The sequence below is a fragment of the Gopherus evgoodei genome, chromosome 8, assembly GCF_007399415.2.
Source record: "Gopherus evgoodei ecotype Sinaloan lineage chromosome 8, rGopEvg1_v1.p, whole genome shotgun sequence".
NCBI lineage: Eukaryota > Metazoa > Chordata > Testudines > Testudinidae > Gopherus > Gopherus evgoodei.
Genome location: NC_044329.1, coordinates 24,765,843 through 24,779,753, shown reverse-complemented (window position 1 = coordinate 24,779,753; position 13,911 = coordinate 24,765,843). Strand labels below are relative to the sequence as shown.

The 13,911-nt window shown below is 40.7% G+C and overlaps 1 protein-coding gene across 2 annotated transcripts in view; it reads right to left on the bottom strand.

Annotated features, from left to right (window-relative positions):
* The window catches only part of GABRA6 (gamma-aminobutyric acid type A receptor alpha6 subunit), a 31,917-nt gene extending 24,449 nt beyond the window's left edge, over nucleotides 1-7,468 (bottom strand). For both annotated transcript variants that reach the window (XM_030572390.1, XM_030572391.1), the window contains exons 1-7: nucleotides 7,379-7,468; nucleotides 7,045-7,163; nucleotides 6,481-6,548; nucleotides 4,840-5,060; nucleotides 4,670-4,752; nucleotides 3,330-3,473; nucleotides 2,738-2,890 (exon numbers count right to left, since the gene is read on the bottom strand). In XM_030572390.1, the coding sequence (XP_030428250.1) occupies nucleotides 2,738-2,890; nucleotides 3,330-3,473; nucleotides 4,670-4,752; nucleotides 4,840-5,060; nucleotides 6,481-6,548; nucleotides 7,045-7,163; nucleotides 7,379-7,416 (826 nt within the window). In that variant the 5' untranslated portion in view covers nucleotides 7,417-7,468. The remainder of the gene's footprint in view (nucleotides 1-2,737; nucleotides 2,891-3,329; nucleotides 3,474-4,669; nucleotides 4,753-4,839; nucleotides 5,061-6,480; nucleotides 6,549-7,044; nucleotides 7,164-7,378) is intronic.
* Between the last annotated feature and the right edge of the window lie 6,443 nt (nucleotides 7,469-13,911).

Here is a 13,911-nt window from a genome sequence, read left to right as displayed (position 1 = left end):
TCCCAGTGTGATATGAAAACAAGAGAAAGCTGATTGTATCTATCTGTGCATAAGATTTTCCATCCTGAATCTATTAGCTAAATATTTATGTAGAGGGGACTCTTTGTGAGGACTCTGAGACAGACGTGGAATCTGGATGAAGTGGTGAGACCATGAACACAGTGGGTGTAAGCTAAAGGATAACTTGTATATGACTTTTAATGGGGAGTACATAGCAGTACAAAGGAGTATTACTGTACCTGAGATGGTTCTGCCTACCACACTGTTTCTTTCAGAAGTTTCTAGCAAGCAGATCTTTATGACCCTTGCTTCCCCTTCATCTTGGGATCATAGCATTCCTTATTTTTGTAGACTTTAATGTTGCACCCTTTTGAGGGATTCAGTCTGCTTACAATGTTGCCCCATTTATATAATATTGGAATTGGTTTTTGCAAACTAGCTTTAATCTCCCATCATTAATTTCTCCTTTCCCCCCTCTTTAAACCTTTAATTTGGGGAAATTCAGATGACTTTTCGAGCTAAATTCACTTAGATAATAATTATAACATAAATGATTTCAAATGTTATACATAATGGGATGTCAGGTCTTCCATTTTAAACCTCTGATTTGTCACTGGGTCTGATAATTTGCTCTAGGTAGTAAGGAACTGAGCCTGCAATCAGTTTGCAGGTGAAACTCTCTGGAGTCAAAGGAGTTTTCTCCGAATAAAGACTGCAGGTTCAGGCTGTAATAGGGATAAATCCTTCAGTCCTTACCCTGCAGAAACTTTCAGTATAGTCATTGGACTGAATGTCCTGAGTTAGAACTGATGGAGTTGGTATATTTTTTGTACAAAGTGTCAAGCTTGCTATTACTATTTTTTCAGCAAAACTGGCAGTGGCACTTGCATTTACTGTGTTTTCTAAGAATATTCCTCTGTTCCTAATTCTGTATTTACTCTTCAGTTTGAAATGGCTCATAAGACTGTCATTTCAGATGTTTGTAAATATTTTTAAAAAAAATCAGTCTGAAGACCTATTTACCCAATAGACTGAGCAATTCCAAATCACCCAGTCAGCCTGTCAGGTGAATAGTATACATTTCACCAACTATGCCATGATATGCTTCCAATCATCTGTAAATGTTCCATGAACTACACAGTACTGGGAGTGTTATATTATGATGTCGGATTGTCAACCCACATTTGTTCTATACACACTGCACTTCAGTAGCAATACAGCACCCTTTAAAATCTATTATATCAACTCATCACAGTATTATTCTTTATAGTTCTGTCTGAATACTTAAGACAATAAACATTAATTTCCAAATTTTCAAAAGTGGTCTCTAATTTTAGGTTCCACATTTTTGTTTTTTAGGGTGCCCAACTGCAGTTGGGATTGTAAGAATGAAGAAGCAAGCACAACTTTATTTCAAGTCAATGAAAGCTGTGTGCGCTTGGCACTTCTAAAAATTGGGCCCAAAGTGTCCAGTGGCTCTAACATGCACATGAGTAGCTGTACATATATTAATAGTTCCACTGCAGTTAAGGGAGACCCATAAAATCCAATCCTCCTGTCCCCTGAAGTTGGGCGACCAACATTTTTGAAAATATGACCCTAGATCCTGCAATCTTAGTATAAAAGGCAAATACAGGAGTTTGGTCTGTACAAAGACTACACGACTTGGCTCCAAGGAATTTACAGTAATATATCTAGAGCTAGTTGAAAAATGATATTGGGGAAAACGTGTTAAAATTTACAATTTTTCTCATTTTTCACTGTAAATATTTTTGATGAGAATTTTTTGTCCAGCTCTAATTATACTCCAGTCCTTCTCAACCATTTGGTTGGTGGAAGTTCTGTCTTTGAGATTGGTGGGCACAGTACAGGTCCAAAATTAAGAATGAAGTAAACAGAAGAAGAGTCTAACTTATAAAAGCCAAATATATATATATGAGGATCCAAAATATAAAATTGATAGTCCACCCTTTAACCCAAGCCATTGGAGAGAAGGCAGCCCAATGTCATGAGAGACAGGCAGATAAGAGAGCTTGTGATGGGGGTTTTGTTTGCGTTTATCACTCTTTTAACATAACTTTTCATAGACTTCTCCAATTTAACACTATACATTTAATTTTCATTAGTTTTATTGGTAAACCTTTCTTTGAATCTAAGTATTGATTTTAACAGAATGCAAATCAAGAGAAAACCTCTGTTCTCAAATCTGAATGGTGGATCTTAACTCTAAAACTCTTCGTGCACATATGCCCGGAAGGTCTATGGATACCACACAACAGAAACAGTCAAAATTGACCATGTAAATTTTCTGAGAACAGATTTCTGTTCCTAGTACGATTTTTTTAACATTATTTTTTTTTTCAATACAATTATTTTTTTTGTTCCCTGGGATCCATTAGCTTTTTCTTTCTCTACTTAAAAACAAATTCCCATCACACTACAGTAGCTGTTCAATACAGTGGATTCAATACAACAAATGAATTTCATGGTAAAAACATTAATACCAGCCACAGTTCTTGCTGGAACAGATTCTTTGTTGATCCAAAACACAACCTGAGACAGGACTACAGTCATGGTGCATGGAATATATGTCTGAATGAGATAGTAGCCTATTTTCCTTTGCAGATGAAAATAGAGCAGCTGAAGTGAATATTCACCTGCAACAAACAAGCAATGAAAGATGATGAATAAATGGAATGATGACATGAGCTGTTGCAGAGACTTTAACACAGCATACCAAAAACTGTTCTAGCTGGAACAGACTCCTTATTAATCCAGAAAGACACCTGAGAAAGAATGACTGTCATAATGCAGGGAGTATAAATCTGTATCATGAAGTAGCCCATCTTCCTTTGCAAGTGGAAATAAACTGTCATTATTACGTATTCACCTGTTAGGAGACAAGTATGTCAGCGTTATTTCGGCAATATATGAATGAACATTACTGGAGTAAACTTTGGAATGTCTTATGTTAATATGTTGTGTTTTGAGGAAAGCAGTGGTGAATAATGGTGGTGAATAATAAAGTTTAGCTGATTAATAGAAGCTAAAGTGAATCAACTGAGATAAAGAGAAAAGGTAAATCAGTTATTACTTTGATATGTTGTTCTGCTATTGAAAAAGCAGTGTTCCTGAAAGTTACATTAAACTTTGCCCGCCTATGAGCAATATGTTGAAAATCAATCTTTTGCAGGAAACAAACAAAACATTTTCAGCCAATTTAGTTAGGGGAAGAAGAGTAAACAGTTAAGAGATAAAAAGGAAAGCAATTAGTTGGTTTCCAATGAGTGTTTTATAATGTGTCAATTCTACATGAGGCTATGTCTTACCTGTGTTAGATTTAATTGTTTCACTAGACACTGTTTGTCCTATAAGATCATACTGGAGGAGACTGGAAGACTCTTGTGGTACTTCTACTGAATACAGAGGTCCCTTTTTCCATGTGTAAATGATTTCACTTTTTGGATAGGCATCTGGGATATCATAGAGAAAAAAATAGAGAGTATTAATTATATTACAGTAGTGCCCAATGGCCAAAATAAATCCTATGGGCACCCTATGGTAGGTGTTGTACAAACAAGGACACTTGGTCCCTACCATTACAAACTCTTTCTAATCTAATTAAAATTCAGTTCTAATTAAGATTCAATTCCTGAGCATAACAAACAGGATGGGGGGACAGGAATGATGAGGGTAATAGTAATAATAGCTTCTCCTTCTCAACCTTCCTCTTCGCCCTGGCTCCCATGTAGCTAGCATCTCCATAGGACCCTTTTCGCCCATTTAGCCACATAGGAAGGGCAGACAGTGCTCATGCCCAGGCTGAGAACCCATAACGTAGACTAATAACATGCCTCAGCTTGAGGGTTTTGAATTACATTAAGGTTCTTTTTTATTCTAATTTTAAAATTCCCTATCAATTCATAATGCATTGTGCTCCCTTAATATTTGTCTTGTTTCCCTCCATAAATAAAAGGTGATCTTGTCCCCATGGCCTTTGTTTTTATTTTCCTTCTGTGCCACATAGACTACAACCACCACCCATCTACCTACCATTAAAGGGGCTTATTAAGAAACATAAGCTATCACTATGGCTCCCTAGGAGGATGAGTCCCCCTTTCTCTACATACACCACATCAAGAGGAGGCTTATCTGCCACACATGTGGGTCTCTGAGACTGTCAGGGCCCTGAGAGATATCCCACTCACTCTGATATTGCCCACAGTAGAGGGGTGGTTCCCTCCAGCTGAGGGCAGAAAGTCTGTTGATTGCAAGTGGTCATTTCAGCATAGTTCTTCATTCGAAATATACCAGTTTCTTTAATAAGTGAGAGCATATAAAGATAACCTTTCTTCTCTGCTAAAACAGCAGATTTGTTTAAAAGGTACCAGTATACACTTGACTGTGTCAGAATAACAAAAAACACAATACAGTTTATAGCCATGAGCTTGCAATGAGATCCACTAGCCTGGATTCCACTGACTATGCAAAGTCCTGGTACTAGTGGTATGCATGAACAGATTCTGATGTGGGATATGGGCCTATAGTTAATTAACTCCTATTAAGGACCCCATTTTCAAGTTCTTAAAATCACTAACAGGCCCTACATCCTGTTGTTCAAATATGAATAAATATATCAAAAAATCTGAAACTTTTACAAAAAACTTACAGCTCCCAAACTTCAATGGACAAGCATGGCCATCCATAGGGAAGTTTACCAGCCGCATGGGACAATCAGCATTAATGGTCAGTCTAAAATACATTAAAATAAATTGTACTCAGTTCCTTCATTAACAGCTGAAAACAAGTTCAACAGGAAACAGAACAGCAGAATCTTACCTCATCGTATAGAGAATAGTTCCATTCTGCATAATTCTGAAAAGTTTGTTAGGAGTTGTCATATTATGAGCAATTGACTTTTTTCCATTTCTAAAAAAGGTGTCTGGTGTCCAGATCTTACTGACCATTAAATTGTTCAATCTAAGAATTTCAGTTGGCCCACTAAACTTCAACCTCTCATCAGTCCAAGTCTGCCGAAAGAAAACATCCATTGTGTATTCCTACAGGAAAACAAATCAATCATAGATCATGGCCAAAAGTACTGACCTAATATAACTCAGTGGAGGACACAACACAGGTGGTAACCACATTTCATTCACCACTGCTTAATCGCTTTAATCCTATTATCATTAAGTAGTTGCTAAAAAAAAGTCAGTCTATGAGAAAAATATCCTATTTTCTTACTATTTTAATAAAGAGCTGCAAATTAATCATTGAACAGGTAATTTGATATGAATACAAAGAAAGTTCATTTGGCTCTCACAAAACACAATTTAATTCAAATGACTGCTGTTGTAAGGAGATACAAATGTCTAGTTTTATATGCCTTATGACTGCTACAAGAAACTCTCAGTACTTAGTGAAAGTGAACAAAAAAAGACACCCTCAATATCTCTTATGCAAATTATTTTGCATATTTGTTACAAAAATCTTATCTATATTCATTATAGTGTGATTACACAGCATGTCAAGTTACTTCATAGTGCTATTGCAAATTAATGCTTACAAAAACTTTTTCTAATGTTCATGTCAAACTTTTCAAGGAGCCTCTAAATCCATATTTAAGCACCTAAACAAGTTACTCAGAAGCCCAAATATAGACACCTAACAGTAACCGCCCAAGTTAGAGAATACACAGCCACTGTGACTCATAGCTGGAGAGCGAACACCATTTCTAGAATGCAAATATACTTCATGGTTATTTGGGGAGCATGGGAAATGGTTTCGTTTCGATGGGTTAAACTCTTGCTATTGGTTTCAATGTACGTTCTTGTAAACGAATAACTTTTATAGGAGTCTGCAGCTACCTGTATTCGGGTACCACACCTTATAGCTTCAACTGCTTTACTGAGAAAAGTAAAAGGTGGAACTCATCAGTATTCCCGAATTACTCCTGTCTTTATTTTACTATTAGTCTGTTTCCTAACACGCAGCCCTGCTGTAAAGCTCTGTATTGTAGCACACGTGCCTAAAATCTTCTTAATGGTGCTTATGCATCTTTAACCAAGTCTTCCTTTCATTCAACACATAAGTAAAGCAACGGTCGCTCTCGTTGCCTTAGCTTGGGAAACAAACTTATTTGCAACCCATTCCTCTCAAATGTTCCTTGCAAATGCTGCCGAAATTGCCTGGCCAATTAGGTTGACACCATTGTGGAACTCGCTCTATGGGACCCAGTAGTAAAATGCTCTCTGCTCGGTCCCTCAGAGACAGGGATTGTCAAGAAGATTAAACCCTAGTAATCTGCTCTGACAGTCCACTCAGATGCCACCGTAATGAATCCTGGAAAACAAGACCGAGGCCGGGGACAAGCGAAGCTCCCATGCTGGAAAGATCCCACGGTTTGTGCGGCGAGAATGTCAAAAAAAAAAGGGAACTGTTACCGAGCCCTTGGTGTATGTAATTTATTATGAGTCTTACCATCTCCACGTCTGACACGGGACCGAAGCTGGTCACATAGATATCCGTTTTGACTTCTGTAACAGCACCTAGCGGACATTCAAACAAGCTCTGAGCACTGCCAGGGTCACAAGCGAAGAGATGTATGCTATCGACAGGATTTCATTCAGCAATCCGCTTACCCACACAGCACCTTGTCCAGGACATTAGCGTGGCCCTGGGGCACAGCAACACTGCTGTGGAGGAACGTGTTCCCTAGTGCATTACAAAACAAACGGGATGTACGCAGGGAACAATGTTCACTTTGACCTTCTGCTTCTGGATTGTGTAAATCAACAGCAATTGTTTCTCCTGTAAACAACTCCATTCTGAAGGGGTAATTCAGATGCAAACTTTCTGCAAACCCCCACGTATCTGTTTGGAAGAGACTCGTCTATATTGAAGGGGGTGGGGAGAGGACACCTTCCACTGCTGTGACTTTCCCTAGGAGAAGGGGGTAGGAATTCAGGGCATGCAACTGTTTCCTCTCTAAAATCGATTTTGGACACAGGGAGAGCTACAGTTAAAGATACTGGGTTTCTCTACCTCCAAATCCAGGTCGGAGCCTGTTGTCATATCCATCCAACAACTTATCCAGAATTCGGGTGATGTTTTCAGAGTACAGTTTCCCTTCATCAGTCTGGCTCCCCAGCGCCTTGTCTACACTGCAATTAACACATCAACAATGCCATCATCCAGCCAGTCCTTCCCCTTCCGTGCAAAGTCAACAGTTGCTTTTCTTTAGCCAGGGTCACGGAAACACACCAGGAAAAATACACCCCGCCACCCATCCCCTTTTCCCCATTGACTCGACTCCGGGCAGGGCACTTGGGTTGCTTAGTCTGTGATTGTCTTTAGCATTGTTTAAGAGCTTACTCACCAGAGAGTAATGCACATCCAAGAGAACAACCAAGCCATGCTTCAGCACTGCGGTCGGGACTCCCGGATAGCCTTCTGCCTAGTTAACTGGAGCAAGTTCCACAGTCCATCTTTTCCTCTCTCCCCTGGGAATGCCCGGGGCTTTATGATCTAAAAATGCAGTTGTGCAGGTGGAGTTGTTTGTTTTCTCCCTCTTCTGGTTCTGCACCCTCTTGTGCGTGTGTGTGCGCGCGGTTTGATGTCCACGCCGCGGTTCAGCCTCGTCTGACTGTTTCAGTTGGGGAATTAGAGTTTGAAGGGACGGTGCACGGTCGGAGAGCAGTGACAATAATCGAATAAGGCATTAAGGGAGATTAAAAGGAAGAAATCCACTGCTAGTTTTGGCATGGAATTAGCAGGGACCCGTTAGGAAATCTGGAAAAGCGCTGGCATCTTGCTGATAGAGATTATATTAGAAATGGCCTCAGCTTTTATTATTTTTGTGGTTCACAGAGAGATTATTATGCAGCTTCTGCATCATTAGAACTTTAAAAAAAAATCTACGATTTTTCAGTAGGCTGTTTTCTGACCTTTCCCAACAGATTTATCTGTGACAAGGCCTTTCAACCTATCATAGGGTTTCTTGAATCCCCCATTAACATGTAGATGTTCATCCTTCAATGCTAGTTTTCTTTTTTAATACTGGTCTTTATTGGGGAGTTGCATGGAACTATTTATATTCAGATTTTAAACCAGAGCATTATGAAACATGCTACTTCTGCCCGGATTGGTGCTATCCCATTTTAAATACTAGGGTTTATGTATTATTGCTAATGTTGTAATGATAGGTATTACTGATTGGATCATTAAGGATCACATTCTTCAACAATTGTGTTAATATAGCCAGCTCTAAAGGAAGGTAAGATCAGGCCTATCTTTCAGTGAAGCCACTAAATGATATAGCTGGCATGCATGCATTTAGCTCTGTTATAAATAAAACAACTAGATGTCTTGTCTCCTAATAGTAATAGGTGGGGAAAACAAGTCACTGGATCAAAGCAGACTAATTCTTTGTAACATTTTGTTGCTTAAAATACATCTCCTTCACTGAGACTGTAAGCAAATATATTTAAGTTCCCATTGATAGACCCAATGCAGGGTGATTCTATGGGGCTGATGGAGGAGAATGTTCATGTCACAGCAGAGATCTTTCTTTCATCATATGTAGTCCAACAGTTAGTTTGTTTATTAGGTGTTTCCCCACCCAGTTTAAGATTTGGGTCCAACAAAAAAGGGTAAAAATGCTCTAAACTATATAATTGCTAACAAAATGAATGATCTATTGTCATTCAGAGACATTTTTTCTGTGACATTATGTGAGAATGGGACTATCTAGCCTATAAACATCACAGTAAGTACATCAAGTATTAAAGGGATTCACTGTATGTAATAGAGAAATCAGAAAATCAAAGCTGCCATGCCATGGGGGTTTTATTCCCTCTCGGGATCACTAACCAGGATTCCAGGCCCACCACTTTAAAAGTCTCCATATTTCTCTAATACATTTGATTTCACTGGCATGTTCTCTACAGCTTTTATGTGCATCTACTCTAGTCAGAACATTAAAACTGCATTTAGCCTTTAAACACCACTAATGCCCATTTTTAGCAAACATGCTTCCATTAGTATTAAATATGTAAACACATTTGTCTTGCAGGGAGAGGTAGCTCAGTGGTTTGAGCATTGGCTTGCTAAACCCCCCATTGTGAGTTCAATCCTTTAGGGATGTGGGGCAAAAATCTGTTTTGGGATTGGTCCTGCTGTGAGCAGGAGGGTGGACTAGATGACCTTAGTCCCTCCCAACCCCGATATTCTACATGTTAACAATTTTTTGTGGCTCTCCTGTGAGACTTTGTTATATTCACTGCACAGCTACTTATACTCCCTGACTTACATCAGGACCACTGCTTGGAACGGTATCTTTTCATGTGCTGCATAAGGAAAGAAAGCAGTTGCTCCAAAATAAAAGCAAGAGCACTGTTATAAACAGATAGCTAAGGGTTAATGTCTCTTACACCTGGAAAAAAGTACCTGAAACACCTGACCAGAGGACCAATCAGGAAACCAGATTTCTTCAGATCTGGGTGGAGGGAAGTTTGTGTGTAAGTCCTTTGTTCTTGGGTCTTCTGTCTGTCTCTCTCGGCTATGAGAGGATTTCTGTTTCCTGCTTTCTAATCTTCTGTTTCCAAGCTGTAAGTACAAATATAGTAAGGCAGTAAGGTTTCTACTGTTTTCTTTTGTATTTACCTGGGTATAGTTGCTGGAGTGTTTTAAATTGTATTCTTTTTGAATAAGGCTGTTTATTCATATTTCTTTTAAGTAATTGACCCTGTATTTGTCACCTTAATACAGAGAGACCATTTTTTATGTATTTTCTTTCTTTTTACATAAAGCTTTCTTTTTACGACCTGTTGGAGTTTTTCTTTAGTGAGGAACTCCAGGGAATTGAGTCCGTGCTCACCAGGGAATTGGTGGGAGGAAAAAGTCAGGGGGAAATCTGTGTGTGTTAGATTTACTCGCCTGACTTTGCATTCCCTCTGGGTGAAGGGGGAAGAGAGATTAGCTCTCGGTACTTCTGTTTTCCAAGGCTGGGAACGGGGAGGGTGGAATCCCTCTGTTTAGATTCACGGAGCTTGCTTCTGTGTGTCTCTCCAGGAACACCTGGAGGGGGGAAGGGAAAAGGTTTATTTCCCTTTGTTGTGAGACTCAAGGGATTTGGGTCTTGGGGTCCCCAGGGAAGGTTTTTTGGGGGACCAGAGTGCCCCAAAACACTCTAATTTTTTGGGTGGTGGCAGCTTTACCAGGTCCAAGCTGGTAACTAAGCTTGGAGGTTTTCATGCTAACCCCCATATTTTTGGATGCTAAGGTCCAAATCTGGGACTAGGTTTATAATAAGCACCTTCTCAGATTGCTCACTCCCTGAGTGTTCAAACAGAAATCATAAAACGACTTGAACCTTGAGATGATGGCTAAAGCACAGGGCATTCATTCTCCAGAAATGTCTCCAGAAATGTACATATCAACTGAAACTACATCTCACATAAAAAATACATAAACCCAATTTTGGCTTTCTTTTTTAGTTTATAATAACAGATACTTCAAGGCAAGGCACTTCCTGGGGATTAATGGTTCAGTGCTGCAGTGCCATTGGCTCCTCCCAGTTGTGCATTAATCCCCAGAAATGCCTACAGCTTGTTCTTATTGCTTAAGTAGAGCAGATGTTTTCTTATTAATCAAATCAAGTATTGCAATGTTGAGTACTCTTCAGTCCAGTTCAAAACAAGGCTTTTAATGTACAAAGTGAAAGGACAAGACGACTCAGGGTGAGTCAGATGAAGGGGAGAATGCTGTCTCCATAAATTGGACTTGATAGTATTCTCACTTCTTGATCCAACTCTGACTAGTACCAGTAGTCAGGCCATTTTTACTATGATTCTGCTGTCAGTGGAGCAGTGAACAAGACACTAGTGGCCTCCCTCTCTCACCAATCCTGCTCTGTCTATATGGCAGGAACTATCACCAGTTTTCTCTATTAACGCTCCATTCCTCTGGGGGAGCTAAATTCCATTTGTTCCCCTTAAGAGACCTTCATTGCTACAGATCATGGTGACATATACTATTTGGTATATTTAATTCATTAACACAGTTAGACCAATGTCTTCCTGATTTTGGGTGCTTCAGTTTCATATACCTAGGGCCTGATTTTTCAGAAGTGCTGAGCACCCAGGACAAATGGAATTTGGTGGGTGCTGCAGCGGCCCAGAACTTTTGAAAATCAGGTCTCCCCAAAACTGAGACACCCAACATTTGTGCATACTTTTGGAAATTCAGTTTCAGGTATGTCCATGATATAGAAAAATTATTAGATCACTTATTTGGTCAGAAACATTTGTAAGTTGTTGATGCAACATATGAGCAAACTAAATTAATTAAAACCTTATGAGATAATTTTTGCGAGGCATAATGCATATATCTCTCTATTTCAGGCAACGACAGGTGAAGGCACAGAAAAGGCTATGGACAGAGACAGAGTCAACAGTCAAAAACATCTCAGTATTTGACAGAGAGAAAATTCAAATTACACAGTAATTTTAGCCCAAATTTGAAACACCTCCTCACAGGGACTATCCTTAATCATGTGATCCAAGCCATCCTATTGACTTCAATAGTTTATTTGTGTGAGTAAGGTCTTCTCATGTGAGTAGCAGTTGCAGGCGCTGGTGAGACCCCATCTGGAATATTGTGTGCAGTTCTGGTGTCCCATGTTCAAGAAGGATGAATTCAAACTGGACAGGTCCAGAGATGGGCTACTAGGATGATCCGAGGAATGGAAAACCTGCCTTATGAAAGGAGACTCAAAGAGCTTGGCTTGTTTAGCCTGGCCAAAAGAAGGCTGCGGGGGGATATGCTTGCTCTATATAAATATATCAGGGGGGGTTAACGTTAGGGAGGGAGAGGAATTATTTAAGTTTAGTACTAATGTAGGCACGAGGACGAATGGGTACAAACTGGATATTAGGAAGTTTAGACTTGAAATTAGACGAAGGTTTCTAACCATTAGGGGAGTGAAGTTTTGGAACAGCCTTCCGAGGGAAGTAGTGGGGGCAAAAGACTTATCTGGCTTCAAGACTAAACTTGATAAGTATATGGAGGGGATGTTATGATGGGATAGTTTAATTTGGGCAACTGATCTTGGATTATCACCAGATAAATCTACTCAGTTGTTTGTGGGGAGATGTTGGATGGGATGGGATGGGAACTGAGTTACTGCAGAGAATTCCTTCTTGGGTGCTGGCGAGTGAGTCTTGTCCACATGCTCAGGGTTTAGCTGATCGCCATATTTGGGGTCGGGAAGGAATTTTCCTCCAGGGCGGATTGGCAGGGGCCCTGGAGGTTTTTCACCTTCCTCTGCAGCATGGGGCATGGGTCGCTTGCTGGTGGATTCTCTGCAGTTTGAGGTCTTCAAACCAGTTTTGAGGATTTCAATAACTCAGTCCTGGGTTACGGGTTGTTATAAAAGTGGATGGGTAGGGTTCTGTGGCCTTCCTTGTGCAGGAGGTCAGACTAGATGATCATATTGATCCCTTCTGACCTATGAGTCTATGAGTCTATGAGTCTAAGACAAGGCCCTACATTAGTAGTGCTGTCTGGAGGAGCATTTCCTTGTTTTGACTGGCATGTAGGGTGACCAGATGTCCCAATTTTATAGGGGCAGTCCCAATTTCTGGCTCCTATTACCTCCCACCCCCTGTTCCGATTTTTCATACTTGCTGTCTGGTCACCCTACTGGTATGCTAGCTAGTGAGAGCGCTCTGCTCTGGTGCTTTTGTTTCTATTGTCCTTTTCAGAGCATGGGGTGTTTTTTTCCCCTTTTTCCTATTGAAAAACTTTCTCCTCTTCTCTTCCTCAAAACCCTATGTCATGGCAAGCTTCCTAGGTCAAGCAGAGCTGGATGAGATTTCATTCAATGCCCACTCTCAACTTAGCCCCAGAAACTGATGCAGAGTTACAAAAGGCATTTGATTGAATGTCCTAGCTCTGCAGTGCTCCAAATCTCTGCCAGCTGAGAGACAAAGAGATCCTCAGGGTCAGAGCCTGTCGTGCACCAGACACTGTTCCATGAATCCAAAGTTGCCCTAAAGCTGCCTTACACCGTCACCCAGAGTAGCTCCTATGGTTCCTTTTTCCCTGCAGCAACTGCAGGGGGGATAGCAGGGAAAGAGGGAGTATGAACATGGCCCTTGGCAAGTTGGCAGCTGGCACAAGTTAGAGCAGCAGTCTGTTCTAACCTGCACTAACAAACCAGCCCAACAGAGAGCAGCCTTGGGATTACAAGAGCACAAAGCCTTCTCTGAACCAAGTCTCTCCCTTCAGTTGCATCAAACACTCCTCAGCTGTTGCCTAAACCTGTAGGTGTCTACATTCCCTAGGCACCTAGATATCTGTCATTAGGCGAGTGCATAGCTGCACCTGTCCTATGCCCACTTGCCTCACTCACACATAAACCATGGTAGGATCCTTGAATTAAGTATTCCTCTGCCTATCTTGCCTGCAGGACCCGATCTGGAAGGCCTGCTCAGAGGCCATGTAACATGTTGGCACATGTACAAAATGCCAGAGGAGGAGATGCTGTTATAATCTTTAGCCCAGTGTTTAGGGCAGGGCTTTCCAGGGCTGAGCCCTGGCACCCCTAGGCTTGACAGTTCATAGCCCCGGCAGCTCTGGGCTTGCCGTGTCAGTTATAAAAGTTGCTTGAGCCCTGGCACCTCTTTCATTACAAATTAAGCACTGGGTGAGGGCACTCATCCAGGATGTGGAAGAGCTGGAGTTGCCTGCCTGATATAGAGGTGGGATTTGAACTCACATCTCTCATTTCTTAGAAAGTGCCCTATGGCTGTGGGGTATATTTTTCAGTCTTGCCCATTAAATATGTTCCACTTTGTATAATTAGTCATTGGACCAGGGATATGAACTGGGGTTTCCCACACCCTAGGT